Source organism: Pangasianodon hypophthalmus, chromosome 29, assembly GCF_027358585.1.
Source record: "Pangasianodon hypophthalmus isolate fPanHyp1 chromosome 29, fPanHyp1.pri, whole genome shotgun sequence".
NCBI lineage: Eukaryota > Metazoa > Chordata > Actinopteri > Siluriformes > Pangasiidae > Pangasianodon > Pangasianodon hypophthalmus.
This window is the reverse complement of record NC_069738.1, coordinates 9015821-9042065: the sequence shown is the minus strand read 5'-3', so window position 1 is coordinate 9042065 and position 26245 is coordinate 9015821. Positions and strand designations below refer to the sequence as shown.

At 37.4% G+C, this 26245-nt stretch overlaps 1 protein-coding gene across 7 annotated transcripts in view; it reads left to right on the top strand.

The window, feature by feature from the left end:
- Window positions 1-1667: 1667 nt before the first annotated feature.
- Window positions 1668-26245, top strand: part of col16a1 (collagen, type XVI, alpha 1) — a 92720-nt gene continuing 68142 nt past the window's right edge. For 3 of the 7 annotated variants that reach the window (XM_026942396.3, XM_026942394.3, XM_026942392.3), the window contains exons 1-4: window positions 1668-1908; window positions 11486-11583; window positions 19447-19518; window positions 21213-21330. In XM_026942396.3, coding sequence (XP_026798197.3) covers window positions 11508-11583; window positions 19447-19518; window positions 21213-21330 — 266 coding nt within the window. In that variant the 5' untranslated portion in view covers window positions 1668-1908; window positions 11486-11507. The remainder of the gene's footprint in view (window positions 1909-11485; window positions 11584-19446; window positions 19519-21212; window positions 21331-26245) is intronic. The other 4 variants (XM_053231405.1, XM_053231404.1, XM_026942393.3 and 1 more) reach the window with 4 other exon arrangements.

The following is a 26245-nucleotide window of genomic DNA, read 5'->3' as shown; positions in this document are numbered from 1 at the left end:
TCTGTGTTGTGCTTGCAACCAATCACTGATCATCATTGTTCCCATTCGCCAATCATTGATCACCACTGCTTCCCAATACCCAATCACCGATCACCACTGTTTCCCAAAGACCAATCAGTGATCGCCGCTGTTTCCCAAGGACCAATCACTGATCACCGCTGTTTCCCAATGTCCAATCACTGATCACTGCTGTTTCCCTAGGACCAATCACTGATCACCGCTGCTTGTCTTTTTCTTTGTTTTTTGTTTTAAACTCTCTTATTGGTGATATTTAAAAGTAATAATATCGAATCCCTTTCCTTCATGGCTACTTGCTTTTGGAGCTACTACTTTTTTGTCTGAGCTCTTGATAGAAAGTATAGTATTTTGTAAATGTGCAAAAGTTTCCATTGTGGTGTCATGACCAAAGACTTGTTTCTTTATGGAATTCTATTCTATTCTAAGTGAAAACACTCCCTAATTCGTAATTTGATATGCCAGTGATCATAGACCAATTTGCATAAATCAACATGCAACTCGGTTTATGACGTCACTGAGCGACTTTTCGAGCGTGCTTTAGCTACTTTTCCTGTGAAAACAGTAGGCAACACTGGCCCCTTTTTAGTGATGGGTCGTTCTTGAACGATTCGTTCATTTTGAACGAATCTTTAATGTGACTCGGGAAGAACGAGTCGTCTCGGGGAGTGATTCGTTCAGTCGCACATGCGCAACATCCTATAGGTTCTGTACTGGAATTAGTTCACCTGTTTCGAGTCTTCGGGTCTGAGTCGTTCGTTCGTCACGTGACAGCCCCATAAGCTTAACCAATGCAGTCTGAGCCGGAAAGAGAATTGATTAGTTCATCTCTCGAGTCTTTCGAGTCGTTCGTTCTTTTGTCAAGTGACATGACAGCATTGGATAGAGAAATTAGTTAATTTACAACCTTCCTTACAAACGGGTGCATAGTAATTATTATTATTATTATTATTATTATTATTAAAACATAACACCACAGATCTTCAAGAAACAGTAACAAAAACATAGAGACAGAAATGGACAGACCTTTTTTTATTTCTAGGAAACTATAATGCTATAAGAAACAGAAAACATTAATTCATTGTTTACCTGGATCTTTAGTCTATGATTAGCTCACCTCACCTCTTACCTGACAAGTCTTCGGGTCTGAGTCGTTCGTTCGTCACGTGACAGTGACAGCCCCATAAGCTTAACCAATGCAGTCTGAGCCGGAAAGAGAATTGATTAGTTCATCTCTCGAGTCTTTTGAGTCGTTCCTTCTTTTGTCACGTGACCACTTTCCAGATCACTACCTCAGGCAGTAATACTATAACGTAAAACTGTATTTTTTGTATGTTGGATCATATTTAGGAATTATCATAAAATTATCAAAAGATGTGTAATAAGCATTTTTGTCTTGTTTGGAGTGTGATCAACGTTTGCATAAGTAGTAGATGTGTTAGGGAAGTAACACGTAACATTTTAATTATATTTTGCTAAAATGACTCGAAAAAAGATTCGTTCATTTTGCTGAACGAGACTCAAAGGTCCGAGTCGGTAAAATGATCCGAACTTCCCATCACTGACCCTTTTGGCCTTCCATAAAGTGGCGCGTCTTCCAGCAATGCGCAGGAGGTAGAGAAGGAAAACTTTTTTTTTCTTTTCTTTTTTTTTTTTTTAACCACAGTGAGGGGAGGGGAGACGATAGAAGTTGGACAAGAAGGATTCCTAGGCTCTAACTTTCCCCTTCCCCCGTTAAAAGAACTAGGGGGAAAGAGCGAAAAAGTGGATTGCACCAGAAAAAAAAGAAAGAGAACAAAACAATAAAAGAAAAACGGTTTCAGATTCCGGACGCATCGGCTTTTCTGTGGATTAATGTTGTCCTTACTGAGTGGATTTATCGATTGCTTGTAGGTATGGACACCCTTCTTTTTCCCATCACTGCACTGGCGGGAGTCTCCTTCTCTGTGTCCAGCTCAGGGAAGAGGAAAGACTGGCTTCTCTCTGGGCTTGTAGCACTTTCTCTTCTGCATTGTCTTATCTCAGAAATTTGAACTACTGCATTGCTTTATCATGCAAAAAAAAAAAAAAAAAAACTTTTCCTTTTGCTTGTAATTAATTTAAGGCTCTCTTTCAGAAAAAAAATTCATAAAGTCTTGGTAGTGTGCATGAATTGTGATTGGAGGTTCTGTATGGAATAAAACTTTGATACAGGTAGGTGTTAAAACTTTTGACGCCTTGCTCCCCCTAGTGGCCGGACGCGACATTGTGCCAAAAGTAGATGGAGCAGGGTTTGAGTCCAAAAAAAAAAAAATTCATTTTTCCTTAATTTCTCAGTCTGTAAATGTGATTATTATTTCATCGTGAATGAAGCCAAAGAGGTGCAGGTCTTATCCTACATGCTGATGGTGGCTCGATCGTTAAGGCTTCGGACTACTGATTAGAAGGATTTAGGTTTAAATCTCAGCATGGCTAAGCTGCCATGGTTGGGTTACTGTCTCAAGAGTCAGTTGTATCCTGTTTCTGGTGTAAGACAGCCAAATAAACAAATGTAAAGCTAAATTATAGATGCTTTGACCTGTGTGTGGGCATGTGATGATGTAGCGTACGATCCATATAATTTCTCTGCCTTTGCGTTCATCTAAGAAGCTGGTGAATGTTTGACTATCCCTTAACCTAATAATTCTCCGGCTTTTTGTATTTAACTATAACTGCAAAATGCAACCAGTTGTTTTCGAATGAATTTACATTTGGATTTTTTGCATTAATTTCTATACCGCTAGCAAAACTTTGTTTCTGCAGCCATTTGCAAATGTGCCTACTCTATTTCAAAACTAATAGACTCAAATTCAAAACCACATCAGTAGAATTTTGAATAGTGTGGATATAGGCTAATTTCGAAGTAAAAATATACTATATTGAACTACAATCCAAACCCTAAAATGAGAATAGTTGCCACCGGCCATCAGTGCTTCACTGGTCATTGTGTTCTGATTGACAAGGGATTTGTATTCAAAGAAATGGTCTTTGGGTACAGTTTACTTGGTAGAGTTCGAGTGATGTTTGGTACTGTTTGTGCATTTTGAGCATGAAATGACCAGACACTGTGTTTCTACTGGAATATATATATGAAGAATTGGTTAACTCTAAATGAAAGGGATGCCCAGATGACACACGCTGCTAGATATACAGAAGAGAAATACTTTTTCTCACATACTTTTTGTGTTCATTATGTGTGTGTTAGACACAGACATGGATGAGGAAGTTGAGGCCTGATCAGCCTACTATACACGTGGCTAGCTGGAGCACTCTTATTTCACTATCCCACCAGACGGTGCGATTCAGCTCGGCACATTAACTGTAATCCCACATGTTGTCGCTATTTCTACCTCCATGCTAAGCAGAGCCGCATTCAAGAACCCATGCTGAATTTGCAAGACTGATTGGTCCAATACATTCATCATTTACTTTAGTATGTAGCTTGTCTGTCACTTGTCTAACTGAATAGTAATCTTCAGTAATTTAAAAAGAAAAAGTTTCTTAATGGATAGAAGGAGCAACATCACAAGTTTTCGTCTTGGATTCATTTTATTTATTTACCCCAGTGATGTTTTCTTGTAGTTATTTAGCTTGGTTCTTACCATGAGCCAATTTTGAAGTAAGCTCCCTACATAGGGTATAACCTACTGCAACAGTACACCCTACCTACTGCCTTACATGCATAGAGTAGGATGGCATTTGAGATTTGCCCAGAGAAAACATGTATTTTATTGTCAACTGAAAGCCAACAAACATCGATATTACAAACCACTGCTGTGGATAATCCCACATGGATACCCCAAAAATAGGTTATGCCCAAGTCTTACCCTTGCTTTAGTGGATAATCTCATCTGCTGCTGTAATCATACTGTCCTGTGATCATCCCAGTATGCTCATACTGAATATCCTTTTACCACACTTAGTACTGTTTGACTTTACAGTGTACAGTAAAGATTTATAATCGCAATAGTGTCACCCAGAAGAGGATGGGTTGCTTTTGAGTCTGGTTCCTGTCAAGGTTTCTTCCTCATGTTCTTCTGTTGCCCATGTTCTTCCTCTGGGAGGATTTTCTTTCCACTGTCACTTCTGGCTTTCTCATGTGGGATATAATTCTACGTCCATATTTCTGTAAAGCATTTGCCATCTTACCCTGTGAGGAAGACATACTTACTAGACTTACCTCATTTTAAGCTAAACGAGGTATGCCTGGCTGTGATTAAAATGTTTTACTAATTGTGCGCACCACTAGTCACTACCAGATAGCCTTCAGTAAAATCTTCCTCCCACTATATGTATAGTCTTGGGTCGGGATTTGTTACGGAGCCACGCTGTGCCGCAGTTTGGTGTAAACGTGGTATTAGATACCTCCTGGCTATATTGCTGTAGAATTGGAAAGATAGCTCTTTGTAACTGCAGATTCTTTAGCTTATTCCCAGTGCCTGATCGATGAGGTGGTTATGCTTTTTTAGAAATAAAACAAGATAAAACGAGTGATATGTTTGTGGCTGGTTCTTTGAAAGATGACCTAGACTTTGCTCATGCCCTTCGCCTCCTGGCTAAACCATTTTTTTCCAGCATGCTATATGACTCAAGGTAAATGTGTTCTCAGGTATGCTTCCTGATATATGTCTTTCTTTCCATGTGAGTGAGTGATGTAATGGGAAGAACATCCACTCGCCCTGCGGAATTCTCTACACTTTAGTAAATAAGGTGCAGAGACAGTTGTTATGTGCCTTAAGGAAGAGCTGTTTAGTTCCAGCTCCTGCTACAGATGGAAAGTTGGCATCTGTTTCAGGCTGGCACATTTAAAACATTCTGATCCATTGTAAACTGGATGGAAATGAATGAGGCAGAACACAGGCAACGGCTGTGTGGATTTTAAAACTGTCTCTAAACTTTAGCTGGGAATCCAACTGCAGTGTTTCAAAACACAGTTGCCCTTAAAGACTGCATAGCTTTATGTCGTTGTGACAAAGCTGCGTTACTCGGTGAAGTGCCAATCAGTGTTCATTTCTGCAGGTTTAAATTAAACCAGGGTGGAGTTGCAGGGGGTAGGTGGCAGTGGAGTAACAATTTGGTGGATGCCAAGCATGGTGAAGGTGGTTGGATGGGTGTTGGGTGAGACCTAGTATGCTGATTTTAATACACAGTTCAGAATTACTATCTAGCAACAAAACTCGTAGAGTATCTATCAGGTTCTTGTCTCCAACTCTGACAGGTGCTAACCAGGTCTATCAGTTTCTTCCCTCGAGGTTTTTTAGGTTCTAACCAGGTCTATCAGTTTCATCCCTCCAGGTTTTTTAGGTTCTAACCAGGTTTACCAGTTTCTTCTCTCCAGGTTCCAATCAGATCTATCAGCTTCATCCCTACAAGTCTACCAGGTTGAAAACACAGGTCTATCAGATTCTTCTCTTCAGGTCTATTAGGTTCTAACCAGTTCTATCAGGTTCTTCTTTCCAGGTATATCAAGTTATAACAAGGTCTGTGAGGCTCTTTCCTCCAGGTCTATCAGGTTGTAACCATAGGTCTATGATGTTCTTCTCTTCAGGTCTATCAGGTTCTAACCAGGTCTAGCAAGTTCTTCTCTCCAGGTATATCAAGTTATAACATCTATAATAAGGCTCTTCTCTCCAGTTCTGTCAGGTTGTACTCAGATCTATCAGCTTCTTTTCTCCAGGTCTATTGAGTTCTACCCAGATTTATTAGGTTCTTCTTTCCAGGTCTACCTGGTTCTTCTCTCACCCTGATTATGTTGATTCTTCTGCTCTATTCTATTCTGACTCTGAACTTCATAACCAAAGTGTTGAAATACAGCTTGATTAACCATTTATTATTGCATTATAGCCAAAACGTCAGCATTAATTAGCATAACATAAATTACAGCATGTTCCTAAATGTTGATAATCCTCTACATTCGGGTCACTGGGCATAATTAATCACCACAAATATATTTATTAAGGAATTAATTTCATTAAGGTAATGGTGGACTTAGTTTTACTCTTGGTTGGGAATCTCAGTTAGTCCAGTTTTTATTACATGACCTAGTAATGAGAAATGAATATAAAGCTTTACCAATGATTCCTATATGATGCTAGCACAGATAAGTACATTTATTCCACAACACTGTTGAATTCTCAGTTCTGACTGGTCAGAAGATTCATTTTTAACAATCTAGAAGTCAAAGCAGATGTGTGTATTAATGCACTCATTCTAATATGTTTATTATTCTATAGTAACAACAAATTCATTTGGACAAAAAAGCTGAAATGCAAAATTAAATGTCCAAAAATACATTTTGTCATATGGTTTATGTGAGTAAAATATGCTTTGTATACATTTCTACTTTATAAATAAAGTAAAAAGCCAAGTAAGAAACCTTTGAATGCTAGTGTATAATAAAACAATTATCTTCAAGCATGAGAGCAACAAGGTGGGATAAATGTGATTAAAATGATCGATCTTTGTAAATATGAGGCAGAAATGTGATCTTTTTTGTACTTTATCATATTATCTCTTCTTTACACTCTCATCTGTGCACAAAGCTGCTATCAGGAGGCTCTTCAAACACATGGAGTTTTGTATATCTATTTCCACAAATGTTATTTATATTGTGAATAACATTTATTAGCCTGTATTGTGTGTATTCTTTTAAATACATTGCTGGTAAGCAGAACATGTGGGTTCTGCTTTCTTCTGTCACACATACATTTCATTGTTAAAACTGTGAAAGAGAAAGAGCAAATCATTTCAAATTACATGTTTATCCAAGCGTGGAAGTGCCGTAGGGTCTCATCTGGGTGATGCAGTGTTCATCAGTAACAGCAATAACAGCAATTAAAAAAAAAAATCTTCTTCCTTGTCGTGGACTTACTAAAAGTCCTTTATTCCTTTCATCATATACAATTTTCCCGTGACTTTCACAACTGGAGATTAATTAGCTGGGTGTTATGCGCAGGTGTGAAGGCAGATGTGCTTGGATAAATTTTGATTTGGACATAAATACTGCAATAATCTCTGTGGAAAATCAAGGGGGCATTTTTATATGTGTATGTTGTGTGTGTGCATAATACCAATGTAATGAATTAAGTGAATTATTTGTTTAAAAGAAAGTCTTAAAAACTAGCAAATCGACTTTTTCAAAGACTACCATCCTGGCTTTGAACACATGACATTCGCTCAACAGTGTTTTTCATTTCCTTCCCTTTTCATGTTAATGTTTAAATGTTGAATTAAAAAAAAAGTCTGAACTTCAATAGCCATACTTCAGTACAAATACATAATGTACATATTGGGTATCATAAAGAAGTGTTTAAATAAATAAATAAATAAATAAATAAATAAGTTGTTCTTTTAATCAAGAACACACACACACACACACACACATTTATATATATATATATATATATATATATATATATATATATATATATATCAAATTCACTATTGATATTTGTTTTTTAAACTAATTATATTGAATATATTATATGATTACGTATATTATATAATCATATTGCAATATATGAAATTATTTCAATGATTTAGATTGAAAACAAGGCTTGTGCAGTTGTGCATTTTACAGTTTTAAATATTTAGTGCAAAATTTGATTAAATTACAAACATCGAATCAGTAAATAATAGAAAATGATATCACAATACCCACTGTATCTCAGAAAGAGTGTACTGTGACATAATTTAGTGTCCAAGTACTTTGGTATTTTTCGTGCGGTAATTTTCTTTCTTGTTCCTTTCTGTTTAGCTAACTAAAACAATTTCGCTGTTCTCTCTCAGCAGAGAATGAGTGTAGTGGTTTGAAGCCTTTTTTATGTTCCATGCATCGCTACATTCATGAGAGACCTCATTAAAGACAACATGAGCATATCTTATTTATGTCTGAATTTTAAGCATTTTCTATTTTAACTCCCACTTTCACACTGTTGAATTAATCTTGCTTTTAGTGCATAGACTAGCACGCACATTTGGGAGTGTGGCTTAGATTCCAATAATACCACAAGCAAGCCTTCCTCTTTTTCTGCCGCTGAATCAAACTGGTCAGGAATATTTTCTACAATTTTAAATAAAAGATCTAATACCAGAGCAATGCCATGGAAGAACTATTTATGATTTTGCTAAAGCTAATAATAAATGGGTTAAACAATGTGTTGTTATTTAACAGATAAAACAGAAAACAAATTTTATTTAAACATTTATGGAAAGAGTCCCTGGTGTCAGCGCTTTGTAAGAGTTAGTAAGTTTTCCTCCATGGGAGAGGATTTTGCGATTTCCGGTTTCTTAGTAATATGATAAGCTGCATTTTTGATGTAGCACAACATTAAATATAAATGATATTGGATAAAATGAGTCGTTCTTTAAAATATAAAAAAAGGCTAATGTTGGTAAAGTGCTGTATATACATACATACACATACACACACACACACACACACATATATATATATATATATATATATATATATATATATATATATATATATATACATATATATATGTGTGTGTGTGTGTGTGTGTGTGTGAGAAAACAACAAGAGGGGTTACTTTTACTTTTAAGGGCCAGAGAGCTATGTACATATATACACTTTCACTCCCTCTCTCTCTTTGCATTCATGAGCACCTCTCTAGGACCCATGCTTCGCTAGCTACACTAAATCTGTTTGGATAGTGATAGTTTGCGACTGGGCCCTTATCTGGGTCAGTTTGTGCAATGCATTTTTTCCTCACCATCCACATCAGGTCATTTGAAACTAGTATACTTTTTTCTTCTTCAGTGTTTTGGATTTATTATTCCACTTGTTTTCTCAGGAGCAATGCGGTAGACATCCAATTTATTTTGCACCAAAACCTATCAAAATTACAGAGAGGCGGTGTGCATCTGTAAAAAGTTCTTTTGGGGTAGCATTCATCACTTGGCAGCGAGTCAAGAGCACAACAAGTAATGCTTAGGCTGTGACATGAAAACAGCATGGTGTGTGACAGCCCTCCGTCGCTGAAAAACAAAATCCCCACATGCTGAGCTTGGCAGCTCATTACATTTTACTACTTGTTTATTGATTGTTGGGCTTTGTCTTTCCTTTTGAAGTTGCTGAATCCTTGGCTTTTTGAAATACTCTCCATGCAGAAGTGGTCGATTTTAACTATGGAGTTGACGGCAAATGTTCGTGGATCACAGTAGATATCTGTTTGGAGTCTGTGACTGCTTGCACAGTGCTGTCATGATTTTGAATTTTGACCACGCCAGGCAGAGAGCCAAGAGTGTGAGAGACACTTATCTGTGCAGGCCAGATGGATCCTCCTTTTTTAGTTCTTAGACTGAAAACAAATTAGAGGAGAACAAAGCAGCTGCAAGCTTCTATTGTATCCCCATGGAATCAAACTAAAATGAAGAGATGGCTCTGACACACTGAGAGTCTGCGATATAGCTCCTTCTCGCTCCTAATGGATGTTGTCTTGTTTACAAAGACCAATGTTGACAGTGTTGAGGAGAAATTCTCTTTCTGGACAGGACATCTGAAAGTGAGGTGTTTAGCAACTTGAGTTCTTGAGTTAGGAATGGAAACAATTCTCTGGGACTGGTACACTTGTTTTTTTTTTTCCATTACATTAAGTAGTATAGAATTTCCCCTAGGCTTTATAGGTTCAGTCAGGGGATGCAGATTGAACCCTATGTATGGCATTCAGGCTGTAATATACAGAATAATAATAAAGTCTTGTTCCATGGTCATTTTTCATTCTGATAGGTGTGTGTTGAGACATCCGATGTATCAGCACCATTAAATCCATTATTAAAACATGAAATGAATATAGCGCAATCGTGACTCTGTCAAAGGTCAGTGACCATATAAGAAGGGCATTAATCAGAGAAGCAACAAAGGGGTCAATGATAACTCTTTAACATGATGCTACTACCACCATGTTGGATATCCACCATATGCAGCACATTGTGTCAATGATTTTCTGCCATTACAGTAAGTCAGTAGTAGTATGCCATTCACCCTAGGCTTTATAGGTTCAGTCAGGGGATGCAGATTAGTTCTGTCTATCTGTGGCATACAATCTGTCTTTGACAGGATAGCAGTGAAGTCTTGTTCCATGGCCATCCTTCATTCTGACAGGTATATGTTGAGACATGAGATATGTCCACCTTATTAAGTCTCTTATTAGCATGTGGAAAAAAAATATGGCACAACCACGACTCTGCCAAAAGTCAGCAACCGGATAAGAAGAGTATGGTCAGAGAAGCAACCAAGAGCCCAAGGGTAACGCTCAACATGATGCTACCACCACCGTGCTTCATGGTATGGATGGTATTCTCAGGGAGATGAGCAGTGTTGGGTTTCTGCCATATGTATAACTTTGTGCAAAGACCAAAATGTTCAAGAGAAAGTTGTTTTTCTGCCATTACATTAAGTCAGTAGTATTATGTGATTTCCCCAAAGCTTTATAGCTTTAGTCGGGGAGATGCAGATTACCTATCTGTGACATCCAGGCTGTAATATACAGGATAGCAATGAAGGCTTGTTCCGTGGCCATCCTTCATTCTGACAGGTGCGTGTTGAGACATGAGACATGTCATTCTGGGTCACTTTGAAAAGCACTAGGGAATATAATTCCGGACCTTGACAGTAGCTACAGATTTTTTTAGTTTGCTGGAGTTTTCCATTGACTCTTTTGTTAAGTATAAACATGTGCATTTTATCAAGAGTGTAACATCATGCCATGAGGCATATGTGTCAAATATGTGTAAATCCTTACCACATACCTTTGCTTTTCAACAGAAGGACATATGGTGTAACGCGAATGTACGTGTGGTTCCTGAATGTAACATGCCTTGAAATTATATAGCTATGGAAACAGAAGGAGTGGAAAACAGCACACTCCTTTTGCAGCACACTGTTGCCTATTTAATATTAGATTCGTTAGATTAGGAGTGTCGTGTGAGGTTTTAAACAACCATTTCATTAAAATTTATGCCAGGTGAGTGTCAGTTCATACTGAGACAGTCACACTGAGAGAGGCACAGATGGGCATTGTAATGACAATCCTCAAAGCACATGGGTTACAAAGCTTTATAGGAACCGTTATGGGCAATTAGGCCAGTTTACACATTTCCAAGGGCCTGTCTAACCTTAAAGCCACCTTCATTAATCCACCCACAAAGCTTCTTCTTAATAGAAAGAAGTAGACAACATTAGCATTAGTATTTATGTCCTTAAATGTGGGTTTATTTTCAGCGTGTAATCAAATTTTATCGTCTACTTTTTCTTGCTTGACTGCTACAATTAACCCCTTATACTTGGACAGCTTTCCTCTTAATTAAGATTGATAACTGGATGATAAACAGAGTTTGCTGTGTTAGTGTTTTTTGACAGATTCACGTCTTCATTTTTATAATCTCTTCAGCTTTGGAATGTTCATTTATTCTCTTTCTTCCATGTTAGGTAGGAGTTGAAGGAGGGAGCCATGAGGATCATATTGTGCTCCGTTGTGCTGCTGACCATTGGGTCAGGTCATGGAGTTCAACTGGAGACTGCTGAAGGTGGGAAGCTACAACATATGTAATACCTTCATTGAATTACTTTATACCACAGCACTGTTGAATTCTCGAATCTGATTGGTCACGCCTAACAATAAACAAATGTAAGTGTTGTTAGAAAGATACATTGATATGGTTTTCTGTAAGGAGATGTTTATTTAACATTTATGGAAGGAGTCTTTGTCGGTATCGGTCAGTTCCCTCAGTGGAGGGTCTTTTTGTCTTGTTAACTTCAAAACAGAGGAAAAAAAAGCTGGTAAGGTAACAGGTAGCTGTTTGTAACTGCTATAGCATAAGTGATATCAGGAACTACAATGATGTTCCACGACATTAAACGTAACTATAAACGGTTAAATGTATGATGCGTTGTTTGTTTAAATTGTAATAGTTATTGTAATAAATTGACAAATTGCTGTGGTATAATGGGAATAAAACACTTTGGGATGTGCCGTTATTGGAAACTAGATGAAGTAGTTTGCTTCAGACTACCGAAGAAAAATTTGGCAACCTCGGAGGCAGAAACTACACTCAGGTCATTTTATCTGAATGTAGAGCTGAGAAAATTGACTTTGGCAGCTGCGTAACCCAGTAAGTATTAATCTCTGAATACTTTCCACATGTAAACACTGACGTAACTGCCATTTCTGATTGTCTCATCTCTCAAAAGACTGCACTAACTTGTACCAGCGTACTCCAAAGTTTTTGCTGTGCAAAATATGTAACCGTTGGCAGGTCAAATAATATAATATAATATAATCATTGATAAACCTCAGTGGATATTGTGGCAATGTAATACTGTATGTTGTAGAGATGATAATACTGTTATATTGCATATGCCTAATTGTGTTTTATTCCATACATGCTAGTTGCTAGATATATTTTTGTCATAAATTATTGTATTTTGAGTACAGTTTCGATTTGTAGATTTAAATCCGTTCCTTCTGGTTCTATTTCAGCTATTGCCTGATATACAGTGGTGTTATTTATTTATTTTTTTGGGGAATAAGACTTCTTAGCACTGGGGATTTTTTCCTGTGGGAAATCATTCTGTTAACGTGTGCTCTCTGGGCTAAACCTGTCTGTGCTGCCTCAGGAGAGCCACTCTTAGTGCTAAAGGTAGCACTGACTAAACTTAAGCAAACCTACGGTGTCACAGTGATCATCACCTCTCAGCTTCTCTTTTAACCTCTTTTCCTGAGATGCATTTCAACAAAGCTGTCTAATGCATGAGGTAGAAGAGAGAAAGAGGCTACTAAGAGAGATGGATCATGGAAGCTAAACTTTTTCTTAGCACTTCTTAGTACAGATCGTTCCAGTGTCACACTACCTGGCATAATCAACTCTCTGCACAATCTGTACTTTAAAGCTAAAGGTTTTTTCAAAGAAGTGAGTTCTCTTTTGGGTTCAGTATGCTGCTGAGGTTAAGCCTTTTATGTGTCATGTGTGAAAAAAATATGCAGCATGAGGTTAGGAGGCAATGACATGGAGGATTCGATGATATTTTGAATTGCCTCTGTAGTAATTGCATTTGTGGCTTATTTTGTTATTTTTATTTATGTATAAAAGAGCTGAAATCAAATATTAATATTAATTTTATATTATATATGGACTGTATACAGACAATGAAATAAAGATACTGTTGCATGCAATAGAGCAAAACAAAAATGGTTTGTTTGGCACTTTTATAAGTAATATGTCTAATAAATAAATAAATAAATAAAATTTAAAAAATATCTATATATTCTATGAATACATGTTTGCATTCTGTTTCCCCAATTACATTTATAAACTCTGCGATGGCATGAAAGTCTGTCATTTTTGCTCTTTTCCGCTGCTGGTTTTGGAAATGTAATGTATTGCAGTATGAACGATATGAATGAAGGTAAGACGTGTCATTATTCAACTCATAGTTGCTGGGAAATGTCAGTACTTTCTCAAGTTTCGCTCTGAAATGTACCTATAGCTAGAAACCGTAGAATAGAGATCAAATAAAACTGCACTGGGCAAGTGAAATTGACTGATGATCCACTCCTCACTCTCGGCGTAGAGTTTCCAGTGGTGCTAAAATATATTCCTCCCTCCACAAAGCTGCATGAGCCAAACCTTCAAACAAGGCATAATCCCAATCAGTCTTTATGTGCCTTTTATATGATTTAACTTTATTTTACTTTATTCTTTCTTTCATCTGTCTGCATCTTGTGAGCACCGAAATCAGTAATTACTCTCTCAGTTTTGCTGATATGATAAAACACTACGATATAGAAGCTCCGTGTGGTCAGTTTACCCGCTATTACACTTTTCTACCACTAGGGGTTCTTGCATGCACATGGTCAGGAGTGTGCGGAAATAGACACACATCCTCACGTATAAGCAAAACTTGATAAATCCCATTCAAAGCGTAGAAACGCGTGCAAGCATGGTTTACGCACAAAACTATGCGTGTGCGTGGTTGATAAATGAGGCCCCTGATCGCCATGCGTACCTTTGTAAGATGCAGTCAGTAAGTCCAGACTGAGCTGTTGCTTTAACTTTTATCAGGCATATCTCGAACTGTACATCTTTTCTTGGCTGAGAAACAGAAGGAGACATGCCTCACGGTGTTCGGCTGTACCTCTACATGCTTGTGTATCTGACATTAATAACTTTAGCCTACCTTCCATTATGAGGTCTAGGGGTTAATCTTAGAGATTTCGCTAGAGGGGTTGGATGGAGAAGGTGGGTATTTTCTGACATATATTTCACTCAAAAAATTTCAGTACTGATAGCTGAAGAGGTTCTTGACTGTGGTTCAAAGTCTTTTCTGCTGTTCTGTGCATCCTCCAGATACAGGAAATCTCATTAAATGCAATGTGAACATGCCTGACCTCTTCCTATGTTTGGATACTAAAACTTTCTCTTTTACCTCACAATTTGTCTTGGTAAATGCATCCTGCTGTTACAGCACGAGCTAGAATTCACAACGGCTCAGATTCCAGTAACACCAGCAAACGTGCCTTCCTCGATTTCTGCAGCCCTATCAAACTGTAAAGCTTTATGTTGTACTGATAAAGCTGATCAGACACTTCTGAAGCTCCTTTTTCACTCCCCCTGCTGTGCTGAGCACCCATCGGCCTCCTCTATAATGAGTCTTTCCAGACAATTCTGGAAGTAAACAGCATGTACTCAGGGAAATAAAACGCAGAGATACTCAATTCTCATCCCAGTAGGTGCAGGATATTTACCATGTTTAAGCAAAATTCAGACAGAACTTAATTAAGCCTATATTTTTGAATACTTTGTTCTATAAAAAATCAAAGGAAGTTGTAATCCCCTTTATATATGTTATAGAAATATGTAAATTCAAATATAAACATAAAATGTACTTGCATATTACAAGCCATTGTATAGTAACATAAAATATATTTCTTCTTAGGAGATCGTTATAAAAGAAATATGTTTCTAAACATTTTTTACTAATATCAAGCAAAAGTTAGTCTTTAGTTTAATAAGCAAAATTATCTGCCAGTACACTTAGGCAATCGTAAGCTTGAAAATATGGAGAAAAAGTCTTAATAATCTTATTTGTTTAATAATAATAAAAAATGAGAAATATTAGAAACATTTGCTTTGCATATTTTTATCTTCTAATATCATTCAATTGTTGTTGTTTTTTAAATATGGGAGAATACTGTATATGGTTCAGTGACCAGTAGTTTCATTTTTTTCCCAAATACTGTGTAGTATGCTTTATATAGTTAACTGTATTGACTATATATATATATATATATATATATATATATATATATATATATATATATATATATATATATATATTCCATTAATTATAATATACTTTCAGCAACCACTTTATTAGGAACACCTGTACACCTGATCATCCATGCAGTTATCCAATCAGCCAATCATGTGGCAGCAGCGCAGTGCATATAATCCTGCAGATACAGACCAAGAGCTTCGGTGAATCAAAAAGAATCAAAAATCAGAATGGGAAAAAAGTGATCTCAGTGCCTTTCACAGTAACTTTTGAGTATTTCACAACTGCTGCTCTCCTGGGATTTTAATTCACAACAGTCTCCAGAGTTTATGCAGGATAGTGCGAAAAACAAAAAACATCCACTGAGCATCAGTTTAATGGACGGAAGAGCCTTGTTGATGAGAGAGGTCAGAGAAAAATGGTAATTCAAATAGCCACTCTTTACCACCATGGTGAGCAGAAAAGCATCTCAGAGTCAAACCATGTCAAGCTTTGAGGTGAATGATCTACAGCAGCAGAAAACCACATCAGGTTCCACTCTTGTCTTCTAAAAACAGGAATCTGAGGCTACAGTGGGCACAGACTCACTGAACCTGTACAGGAGTTCCTATTAATGTGGACGGTGAGTGTATAAGACATGTATTATCGTTTGGTTTGTATAAGGCATATTAGATGAAAAAAGTATAAAGGCAGGGATTTATTGTGTGTAGCATTGTTAGTATGACCTAAAATTGACACTTCACAAACTAACAAATCACAATTTTTGGTACTTCTGTACAGAATATGTGTTGTATATGTGTTGTATCTTTCTCTGTATAACAAGTGTGAAGTCTTTTGGAATGCATTCTAGCATTCACCTTAAAAGGCCGCATGACTGAACAGAAGTCCTTAACATTAGAGAGAGACAAAAATTTATGAGACTGTCCACTGACCTCCCGAGACCACTGCAACATATCATCCACCCTTCAGCCGTAACCGATCAATAGATGAAGGAGTAGCAAAGTGACTTGGTGGTCGTTTACACAATAGGTTCATTCCTGACCAGATATTATTTCGGTGGTGGATCATTTTCAGCACAGCAGTTGCACTGACATGGTAGTAGCTGTTGTGCCAAGTGTAAGAATGGCGCTGATACACAGGTTTTAAACACCACAGTATTACTGCTGACTTAAGAATAGCCCATACTTTGATATGTTCAGCCCACAGCAGTTTTGTGGTCGGAAAGTGAGAAATCATGAAGGGCAAGAGGACAATTTGCACAAATTAGCATTAGAATTTAGCATCAAACAGTATACCAATAAGAAAAATGCTGCTTGTGGCTCACAATCTGCGTCCCAATTCATTCCAAACGTGTTCAGTGGGGCTGAGGTTAGGGATCTCGGCAGGACCTTGGCAAACCATGTCTTTATGGAGCTTACTTTGTGCACAGGGGCATTATGATGCTGGAACATGTTTGGGCCTTTTAGTTGTAGTGAAGGGACTTCATAATGCTACAGCATACAAAGACACTCTAGGCAATCATGTGCCTCCAACTTTGTGGCAAAAGTTTGTGGAAGGCCCATATATGCGTGTCATGGTCAGGGTCCACGTACTTTTGGCTGTATAGTATAGTAGTTATAGTTATATAGTAGTTTGGCTGTATATTTTATGTACTACTGTCACATATGCATTACTACATATATTGCAATTAATACTGTATATTTAAATGACATTGATCAAATATATATACATTACTGATAAATTAATTATGTAGTATATCCAGTATATCACACCATATCTTTGTTGCATTTGATCCCATATCCAGATACAAATCACTTTTTCTTCAATGCTAGTTTGTCCGAAACAGGAGGTGTAGCTCTTTTTGTGATGGAAGATAGTAGGTGTGAGTTCATCCATTTCTTTAAAGCTTAGAGATATAACCCATCGCCCTGCTTGAGGCCGTCTTTACACCTGTTCTGTCTGAGAATCTTTGAGGATATCTGCCGTCCAGAGAAAAATGGAGTGATGCTTTCTGTGAAATTTTCTGTAACATCAGGGATAGAAGGATACCTGTTGACCTTGGGGTCTCCTAAAATCATGCTGAGGAATACAAAGCCTACACAGCATGTGAAACAGATCACTATCTGCACAAACATAATTAACAGTTAATTTATGACATCTCAGAATAAGTGTTCACGTATCAGGGGCACTGTTTCAATAACATCTTCTTCCAGTGAAATAATGGCATAAAAGTTAATTTTGCACGAAAGTGACTATTTAGGCAAGAGTAAATTACTTGGCAATCTTTTATTTTAATCTCTTATGGTTCCTAACAAGGTTATAACTATAATGTAATCACATGCCTCAGCAGATTTTTCATAAACAGTGTCAATGTACCTATCATGGTGGTGTCAGTCCTAACAGTTGTAGGGGTGTAACTCAACGACTCTACCGATATCTGGATCTGTTTAGTGCCCCAATTTTGCTCCAGTGGTTCCCAGCTGTGGATGGCTGTAGCATGGTTGAGATTTGAATTCACAATCGTGATCTTTCTTTGTCCTCTAGCTTCATATCTGACCACTCTTCTGTGGTGCCGCTGAATCCCAAAAAGACCCTGAAAACAAATAGCGCTCCTCTTATTCATATTTGTTTGTGTCTGTTTAGAAAATATTATCTGTTCAATTTGAATAATGGATTCATATTCAGTTACATATTTGGTATGTTAATATCCTTATCACTTGCTATTAACCTAGAGTATTTTGCTTTAAAACTAGAATTCCTAGACTACCTGACAAAAATATTGCATGATTCACATTGTCAGCCAGAGAAAGATGTGTTGCTTTGCTGGTGTCTTTCTCCTTAGCTCTTTTAGGGAGTTTTTCTTTGCCACTGTTGCCCTTGGTTTGCGCACTAGGAGTTTGGGTTAGATTGATGAGTCCTTTCAATAAACAAAAAAGTTTCACTTTTTGAGAGATGCGCTCCCAAAAAAAAAATAAATAAAAAAAAATAAACCTCTTCTTACAAGTACAGTGACTATGAATGAATAAATTCACTATGTCAGCTTGTTCCTTCTGGTGACCAAAAGTTTTTGCTTCATTTTCACAGTTTCTTTAGCAGCTGATCATCCTTCAGTCCCCATGGTTCCTTTGTTATAATCTCTGAATTAAGGAATTCATCTTTTTGGAAGTAGGGGGTGAGCGGGAGCTTTGTAGAGTAGTCCTTATTGACTTCAGAAAGCCTAAAATGTGAGAACAATGCAAAATGATCTCTTTGCCTGTCAGTTAAGTTTTTGTGAGCGTGATATTTCCTCACAAACCCTCAGGTTGCTGTGTTAGCAGAAGAGGGATTCAGGTGTCTTGAGTTTGAGAAAGAGATTTATACGACTTGACAAGGAGAACCAGGTTGGAACTCCAGCTCTCTCATTATTCCTCCTCTCACCTCCCGTATAAAACCTTGCAGAGTTGCTTGCTCTCTCAGTTATAGCTTCAGCTTTTGACGTGTTTCTCATCTATAAACCGTCTAATTGACAGCTGCACTCAGAGCCACACTGTGTTAGCATGATGGCACATACCGAGTTGAACAGTTCTTTGAGCCCATCACAGCATGCATTGACCTAACTGTAATCCTTGGGTGGCATTGTACTGTAACGCTACCGTCACTTAAAACACTCTGCTAGAAATGTCTTTAGATGTATATTTCTGGAATTTGTCATGATGTTCTACTGCTGAATCCCTTCTGAGGTGACGCCTTTCCTAGCTGTATGACAGACAGCACTTTGGCCCACAACGGTGTGTGTCAGCATGAGTAGATCAATCATGTGACGTCCACCCATCGATGGAATGTCAAGCGGGCTGTCAGAGGCCTTGTCTTCGGATTATGGAGTGATTCTTTCAGACAGACAGAATTTATTTTTGGCTTCATATCTGAGATGTTGTCTGTCTTCCCTGCACGAACTTTGATCATTGCAACACATTTGCCCTTTGCTCAGGTCTAAAATTTGACATAGCTGTCCTTAGCTAGATACTCAACTTCCCCTGGAAAACTTTTATCATAGAAAATTCAGGACACATATTACATGCATGTCTGTCTGTCTGTTGGTCTTTCTGCCTTTCTCATATTATGTCTGTTTCTTCCAGCAGGTAAGCAGTGTCCATCTATACAGGTTGAAGACTGGAAGTTTCCTCAGACAGCCAGACACAACATTACAGGTATAGTGTGCCTGGTTATGGATTTCCTTTAGGGCTGGGTGATAACGCCAATATTTGCTGAATAGTGAGACTGGGAACATCTGGGGGCATTTTAGAGTAGCCCGTCTACCTAATGACCTGTTTTTCTGGGAGCTGGGAGTAGATGGGAGAAGTCAGAGGAAATCGACATGCACACGAGGAGAAACTATGTGAAACAGTAACCTGAGTATTGAACTCAGGATCGAACCAGGAACCATGGAGCTTTGAGACAACAACAATACCTGTTGTGCCACTGTGCCTCATAAAATCCCAGATTATTCAGTTATTCTTCTTAAAGTATATTATTCAGTAAATTATCCAGTAAGGGCAAAACTAATAAGTAAGGTATATAGTCAGTTACATCCAACTGGTCCTAGTGGTTTAAGAAGTTAAAGCTTGTCAATAATAACAGTTTCACAGTTAATATTAGTGTATGATCTAGCATTTACCGCAGTGTTTATTAGCATAGATTTTTTTTTATTGCCATTATTATGGATGATTTGAAGTCCCCTACAAATATCTCAGAAAAACAAGAAACTATTGCTACCACTATCTCTTGCATAATTTTCTGTACATTTACTGCTTCACTTTTTTAAAAGCTGCTAGCTGTATTTGATGAACATAGTCTAGCCTCTATGACTTGTTGTAAATGAACCACAACCTGTAGTTTTTGGTTGATTAGCAATGGATTTGGTGTTAATGAATACTAATAAAATTGGCTTTGGGCCTTTTACACACAAGACAAGGCATACATATACTATATTTCTTCCTAATTGCAGTTGGCAACATAAATTTCAGCCTGCAGGGCCTCCCTGTGATGATAATTAATAGTAGAGGCTAGAGAGTGGAGTAAAACTTTCTCCTCCAATCAGATCAAATTGGGAATAGCTAGAAAAAGTGATTTTAATAAGTGAGTTTAATAATGATTTAGCAGTTTCTCCATCTTTTTTGTTACCTACACTTCCATAAAAAGGGATTATAATGCTCAGAGCTATGAAAAAAAGCATATTAATAACAATAAATATCTTTTTCAACTGTCTACAGCTTTCATTTGTATACAGTTTATCACTTGCAACATCTGACAATTACTAGACTACAGACAAGACTCTTACTTTAATTATGAAACAGTTGTATAAAGGAAGCTTATACACTTAGCAGGTTGCTTATAAATCTAAACATTTGGGCAGATTGCAGTTTAATATCAGTTCAACCCATACACATTTTATCATTTATGCAATTGGCATAGAGTCATTTTTTTCTGCCTGCTAGGATATTCTTGTTAGCACTATTAATTAAGTGGATCATAATGTAAAGAGTTACCCTATTTGTAAGTTATTCAGTTCCTGTATTCCTGTATCCTATGTCCTTTGTGTAAAATTTTTAAGCTCTTAATGATTCACCAAAAACTTTGACTGCCTCAGAAAGCTGAAGCTACAAGCTGCACATGATGCATTTCAAAATCTACGTTCAGTTCTCTTGTGGAGAATTGCTAAAGACAAAGTCATTAATGTAGGGATTTCGTCTTATGTGCTCCTTCTCTGATCTCTTTGTGAGTTAAAGGCTTTTCTGCTCTAGCTGAGCTCCTTTAGTGACACACTGCATGGTGCCTGTCACGCGGCAGACTGCTGATTGATTAGCCTGCTGGATGTTTAATGAATTGATCGATTGATTCGCAGGTTTCAATCTGGTGCGGCGCTTTTCCCTGATGAAGAACAGTGATGTGAAGAAGATACGTAACCCGCGAGGGCCTGTCATCCTACGCCTGGGAAAAGTTCGCCTCATCCAGCCCACTGAGTAGGCCTTTGATCTCGCTCTGTCTCTCTCTCTCTCTCTCTCTCGTTCTCTCTCTCTTTCTCTCCATAAAACATCCTGAGATTTCTTGGCTAGTTTCTAGAAGTTGTCATTCACTAACTCATAAAAGTAACTGTTTCAGCTTGTAGTCAGTCGACTCATTTCCAAAAGGGCAGAGTTTGCTTTTGTCTGTTTTTGTCATTGTCCTTCCCCTTTCCCTCTCTCTCCCTCTCTCTCTCTCTCTCTCTCTCTCACCTCAAGCTAGCACAGCTGTACATGTACATAACTTCCACAGTAATAAAACACGCCAGCACAAGCCTATGTCTGAATTTTAAACCTGGCCATGACAGCTAGATGTTGATTAAGAACTTAGGCCTAAAGCATGGAAAAAACATCCAAATAGTGTGACAACCATCTGGAGGTTGACTCAGCTACACTCGTTCCAATAATGTACTTCTGAAAATCAGACTGGCACGCTCACTTAGCTTTCTCCACACAGCCCAGGGCGGTAAAATTTTTTTATTAACAATAATATTAAGGACCCATCATTTTTTTGGTGTGACCGTAAACCACAGGACAATCCAATATGTTTTATGGCTAAAGTTTTATTGGACCATGCATGGACGTGGATTGACACGTTTTACTCTGTTTTCTGCTGACAATAAAGTGCTCACTTTAACGACCTGTGTAAATAAATTCATTAGAAAATATCACGGGATGGTACAAACAGTAAAAAAAAAAAAAAAAAAAAAAAAAGTTCCATGACCAGTACTTCCAGGGGCACAGTGGTAGGGTTCATACTGAATTCATACTTAAAAAAAAAAAAGAAAGAAAGAAAAATGAATGAAAGAAAAAAGTCCTCTGATTAAGGCCTTTGGACTTACATCTGAATACATATGCAGATACAGATGCAGATACAGATGCAGATGTTTGAAGAATGAAACAGATGAAGACACATTGCATTAAACCCCTCCTCCCCATCTCCCCAAATACAAATGTGTTTGTTTTTAGACTTCCATGTCATTCTTAGACAAAACAATAAAATGAGGTCAGAACGCTGGCCACAGATAAAAGGTTTCTAAACACTGTCATGCCCTTTTAGACGCATCATCACCTTTATTCTGTCATGTATATATCACATCGTTTGAATTCTGGGAAAGCACTGTCCCTGAAAGATGAAGATGAATTGTGTGACACTGAGTTTGCAGCTGGAAGCTTCCCTCTTGCCTTCTTTCCTGTTTGGATGGTAGATATTTGAGCATGTGATCTGACAGTCTGATTGGGATATGATGGTGACTGGCCCTTGGCTGACTTTTGCAAGAAAGCTTTTAGACACTCATAAATAAATATGGAGATGAGACAGCGGAAGTGGATGTTTATTACCTTGCTTATGGTATTAAATCAGATGTTGATGCTGAGGAGCTCTGTTGAAATCCTCATAGAAAAGGCCAGGGGGTGTATGCATATGCTGCTTGAACATACCTACAGTCTCCGTCCATTACTGATAACTAATGAGTTAGAACTAATACACCAATTTAAAGCTGCACCGAATGTTATCTGCCAAAAATTATCTGCCGAAAACAATCACATTCCCACTGTAGAAATTTTCAACACATGAATCAATAGGCCATGCAAAGTGCAGCACAACAGCCCTCAGGACACGTATCTAGATTTGGCTTAGTAAAATGCAACTGGGTGTAAAGTCTGTGTGTTTTTATTTGTAGCCTTGTATTTCGCTGTGCCAAGGGGCCATAATGCTGCAGCAGTTATTGAACAAGTGAGCAGGCTTGCATTCAAAACTGAATTCAGCTCATTAATAGCTTTTTAATTGAAATCAATATGTGAGTAAAATATGCACCAATAAAGAGTGCGTATAAATGTGAAATATACTGTAACATATACTGCACATCTGTTTACTTGTTCAAAGTGAGAACATCATTTTTGAGACATCATATCATATAATTTATATATGGAAATATATTAAAAAATATATAAAAAACAAGTATATTTTATATATTGTAAAATACATTTCACATATTTTAATGATCGAGGGATTTTCTGATAAGGTCACAGTAATAAAGTAGCCAAACTAACACAAAATGTGTGTGGTATTGTTTTAAGAAGATAAATGCACACCATGGTAGGACAGTTTGATACAGTATGACAAGTCGTTAGAATACCAGTGACAAATATCTACACATTCCTGGCTTTGTTCAGTCATTCTGTGTATTTAAAAATAAGTTTGATAAGAGGAATTGGATGAATGGCTTCCTTTAAGAATTTGTGTCATCAGGATTTAGTAGTTTCAGTGGTTTCTTGACTGGATCACAGTTTCAGGATTCAGCAAGTGTCTTGTATTGTATCTTAAATGAATATTTTCTTTTATAAAGATAACCATGTATGCTGTATCAATGTTATCTTGTTTCCTTGCAGGCCACAAATGTGGCATCAATCAGGTCCACCATTAAACAACAGCCTGTTACCTCATGGTTAAATGGAAGTATCCAGCCAAAAATGCACTCAAGTGAACATAAAAATAATTGCTACTTTTAAACATATAAAGTATTAAAAAGTAAAATGTGAACTTAAGTCATGCCATGATTTCATGTGAAAACTAACTCTTACTACTAATAGAAAACTGTTATAAACTGTTATAAATGCCAATTTGCCTGAAAATATCATTCAGTTTCTGTAAGTTTGCTTGTAATATGTATGACTAATGATAATTAGTTTACTAATGAATTAACCAGGAGTAAAAATCATGTAAATAACCAATATCTACCATTATTTAGAATTTGTTTTGCTGCCTCGCCAGTTACCTTAGCTACTGGAATCAGTACTAACCTATCTAACTTAGCATTAGCAAAGAACCAGGCTAAGTTAGGTAAATACAGCCAGTTAACGTTAGCAAAGTTTTCAAATTAGATGGCGTTCATGCCTTCTAGGGAGTTAAGGAGACGCCTCATTTTATATGAGTCTTTACTTACTCCAGCATACTTGAGGCACTCATCCTCAAGTTCAACACTGCAGTCTAGTGGCTTATTCATATTCATATGCACATGGATAGCTATGACGTTAACTAAGGTTGGACTAATAAAGAAATTATCTGCAAAAATAACTGCATGCATTCATGACTGCTTTTTGATAATTCTGTGAACTAAACACCAGTGCAAGGCACTTTTTCTTTTCTCCTTTTTTCTGGAAGTGACATTGAACAAGAAAAGCATAACACTGTCAAAATGAGAACAAAATGAATACAAAATATAAAAAGTAAAAATATAAAAAATATAAAAAGAATAGAGTAAACTCTATTCAGCTTGAAGTTTCAGGAATCTAAGCAACAGAAGTGCCTCCCTTTTCAAGTACAAGTTACACATTTTTAGTAGGGCATTTTTTCAGTTGGGCCTGTTCCGTGTCGGAGTGTTGCGGGGAGTTTCGCTCCGTGTCATGATCCTCCATGCTTGTTTTTGTTTTTGTTACAGCACACTGCTAGTAGCTCCTAGCTTCAATTTTAGTGGCGTAAATCGGCTGCCAAAAAGTGGCTTTTGCAGCTATATATAGCCGATATAGGAAAATATCTATCAATAGCCATTTTTCTACGGTCCTATGACATGTATCGCCATATCACACAGCCCCAGTGTTAATTACATTGTGTAGCGTGAGACGGTCACCACAGATGACAAATTGGCATGATTCTTGATAGTTTTTTCTACATTAATGTACGTGATTGGATACTTCAAACTGAAATTTAAATAAAACGTGAGGGAGCCCATTCCTCTGATATATAGCATACTGTCGTTGTCTAGATGAGATAAGAAGAGATATTGTGATTTGTAACGAGTACTTTGAAGGGGTAATTACATTGATGTAAACCCATACAGGAACACAAAATACTATTTCAGGCTGTTACAAAACATCCAGCAACTAGTAGAAACTTGCATTGATTTCCCCTTGAAAATGTATTGCTTGGTTGTTACTTATTTTCTAAGAATGCATGATGGCAAGTCTTTATTTCCAAGCTCCAGTGGTGCAATCGATCAGCGTGTGGTACTTATTTAGCAGTACATATGAAGTCATGCTGAGGCAGGCCTCACCTGGAGCAGGGGTTTTAAGAACCAATTTTCCTGTAGTTTTCTACAGCCCACTCACTGGTTAACCCTTAGCACCTCCATTTTTGTCTGTTGGTGGTGTGCAGTGCTAGTGTAAGTTCAGGAAGAGTGACCGTAAGGTTGTGAGTTCAAATTCCAGGACGTACAGAGAGCGCTTGAGCAAAACACGTAGCATTTAACTTGGCTCTGTGATTGGACTGGATACTGCTTCAGTTGGTCTTGTAAGTTGCTCTGGATAACAAGAGTATGCGTGGATATATAATTCCAGCACGTATAGCACTAACACACATCATTAATCATTGTTATCTCAGTGTCTTGCAGTGTCTTGCATAAGTTTTCACCCCCTTGAACTTTTCCACATTTTGTAGTGTTACAATCTGGATCTGAAATGGACTTATTTGGGATTTTTATCATTTACTTTACACATTTGTTATTGTTACACAAAGGTTAATTAAACAAAAAAAGAAGACATTTGTTGGTTGCATAAGTATTGACCTTTCTGGGGTCCAACACCTATGGCTGCAATTATAGCTAAATGTCTTCTGGGATATATCTCTATTAGCAATCTAACTAAAAAAACTAGTTTGCTATACATTATTACATTATGTTAGCAAGCACATTTCAGCTTAGTCAGTTTTGGGCATCCAAAACATGGGACTAGTCATTACACTGGAGCTTTTGCTTGCCTTCCTAGATAATAGGCATGAGACAATACAGTAAAGCCAGGGTGCGAGTATCCCGCTATAAGCTTCACGAGACAATATTGTCAAAAATAAAATATTAAATTTTAGTACATTTGTTTTGTAATG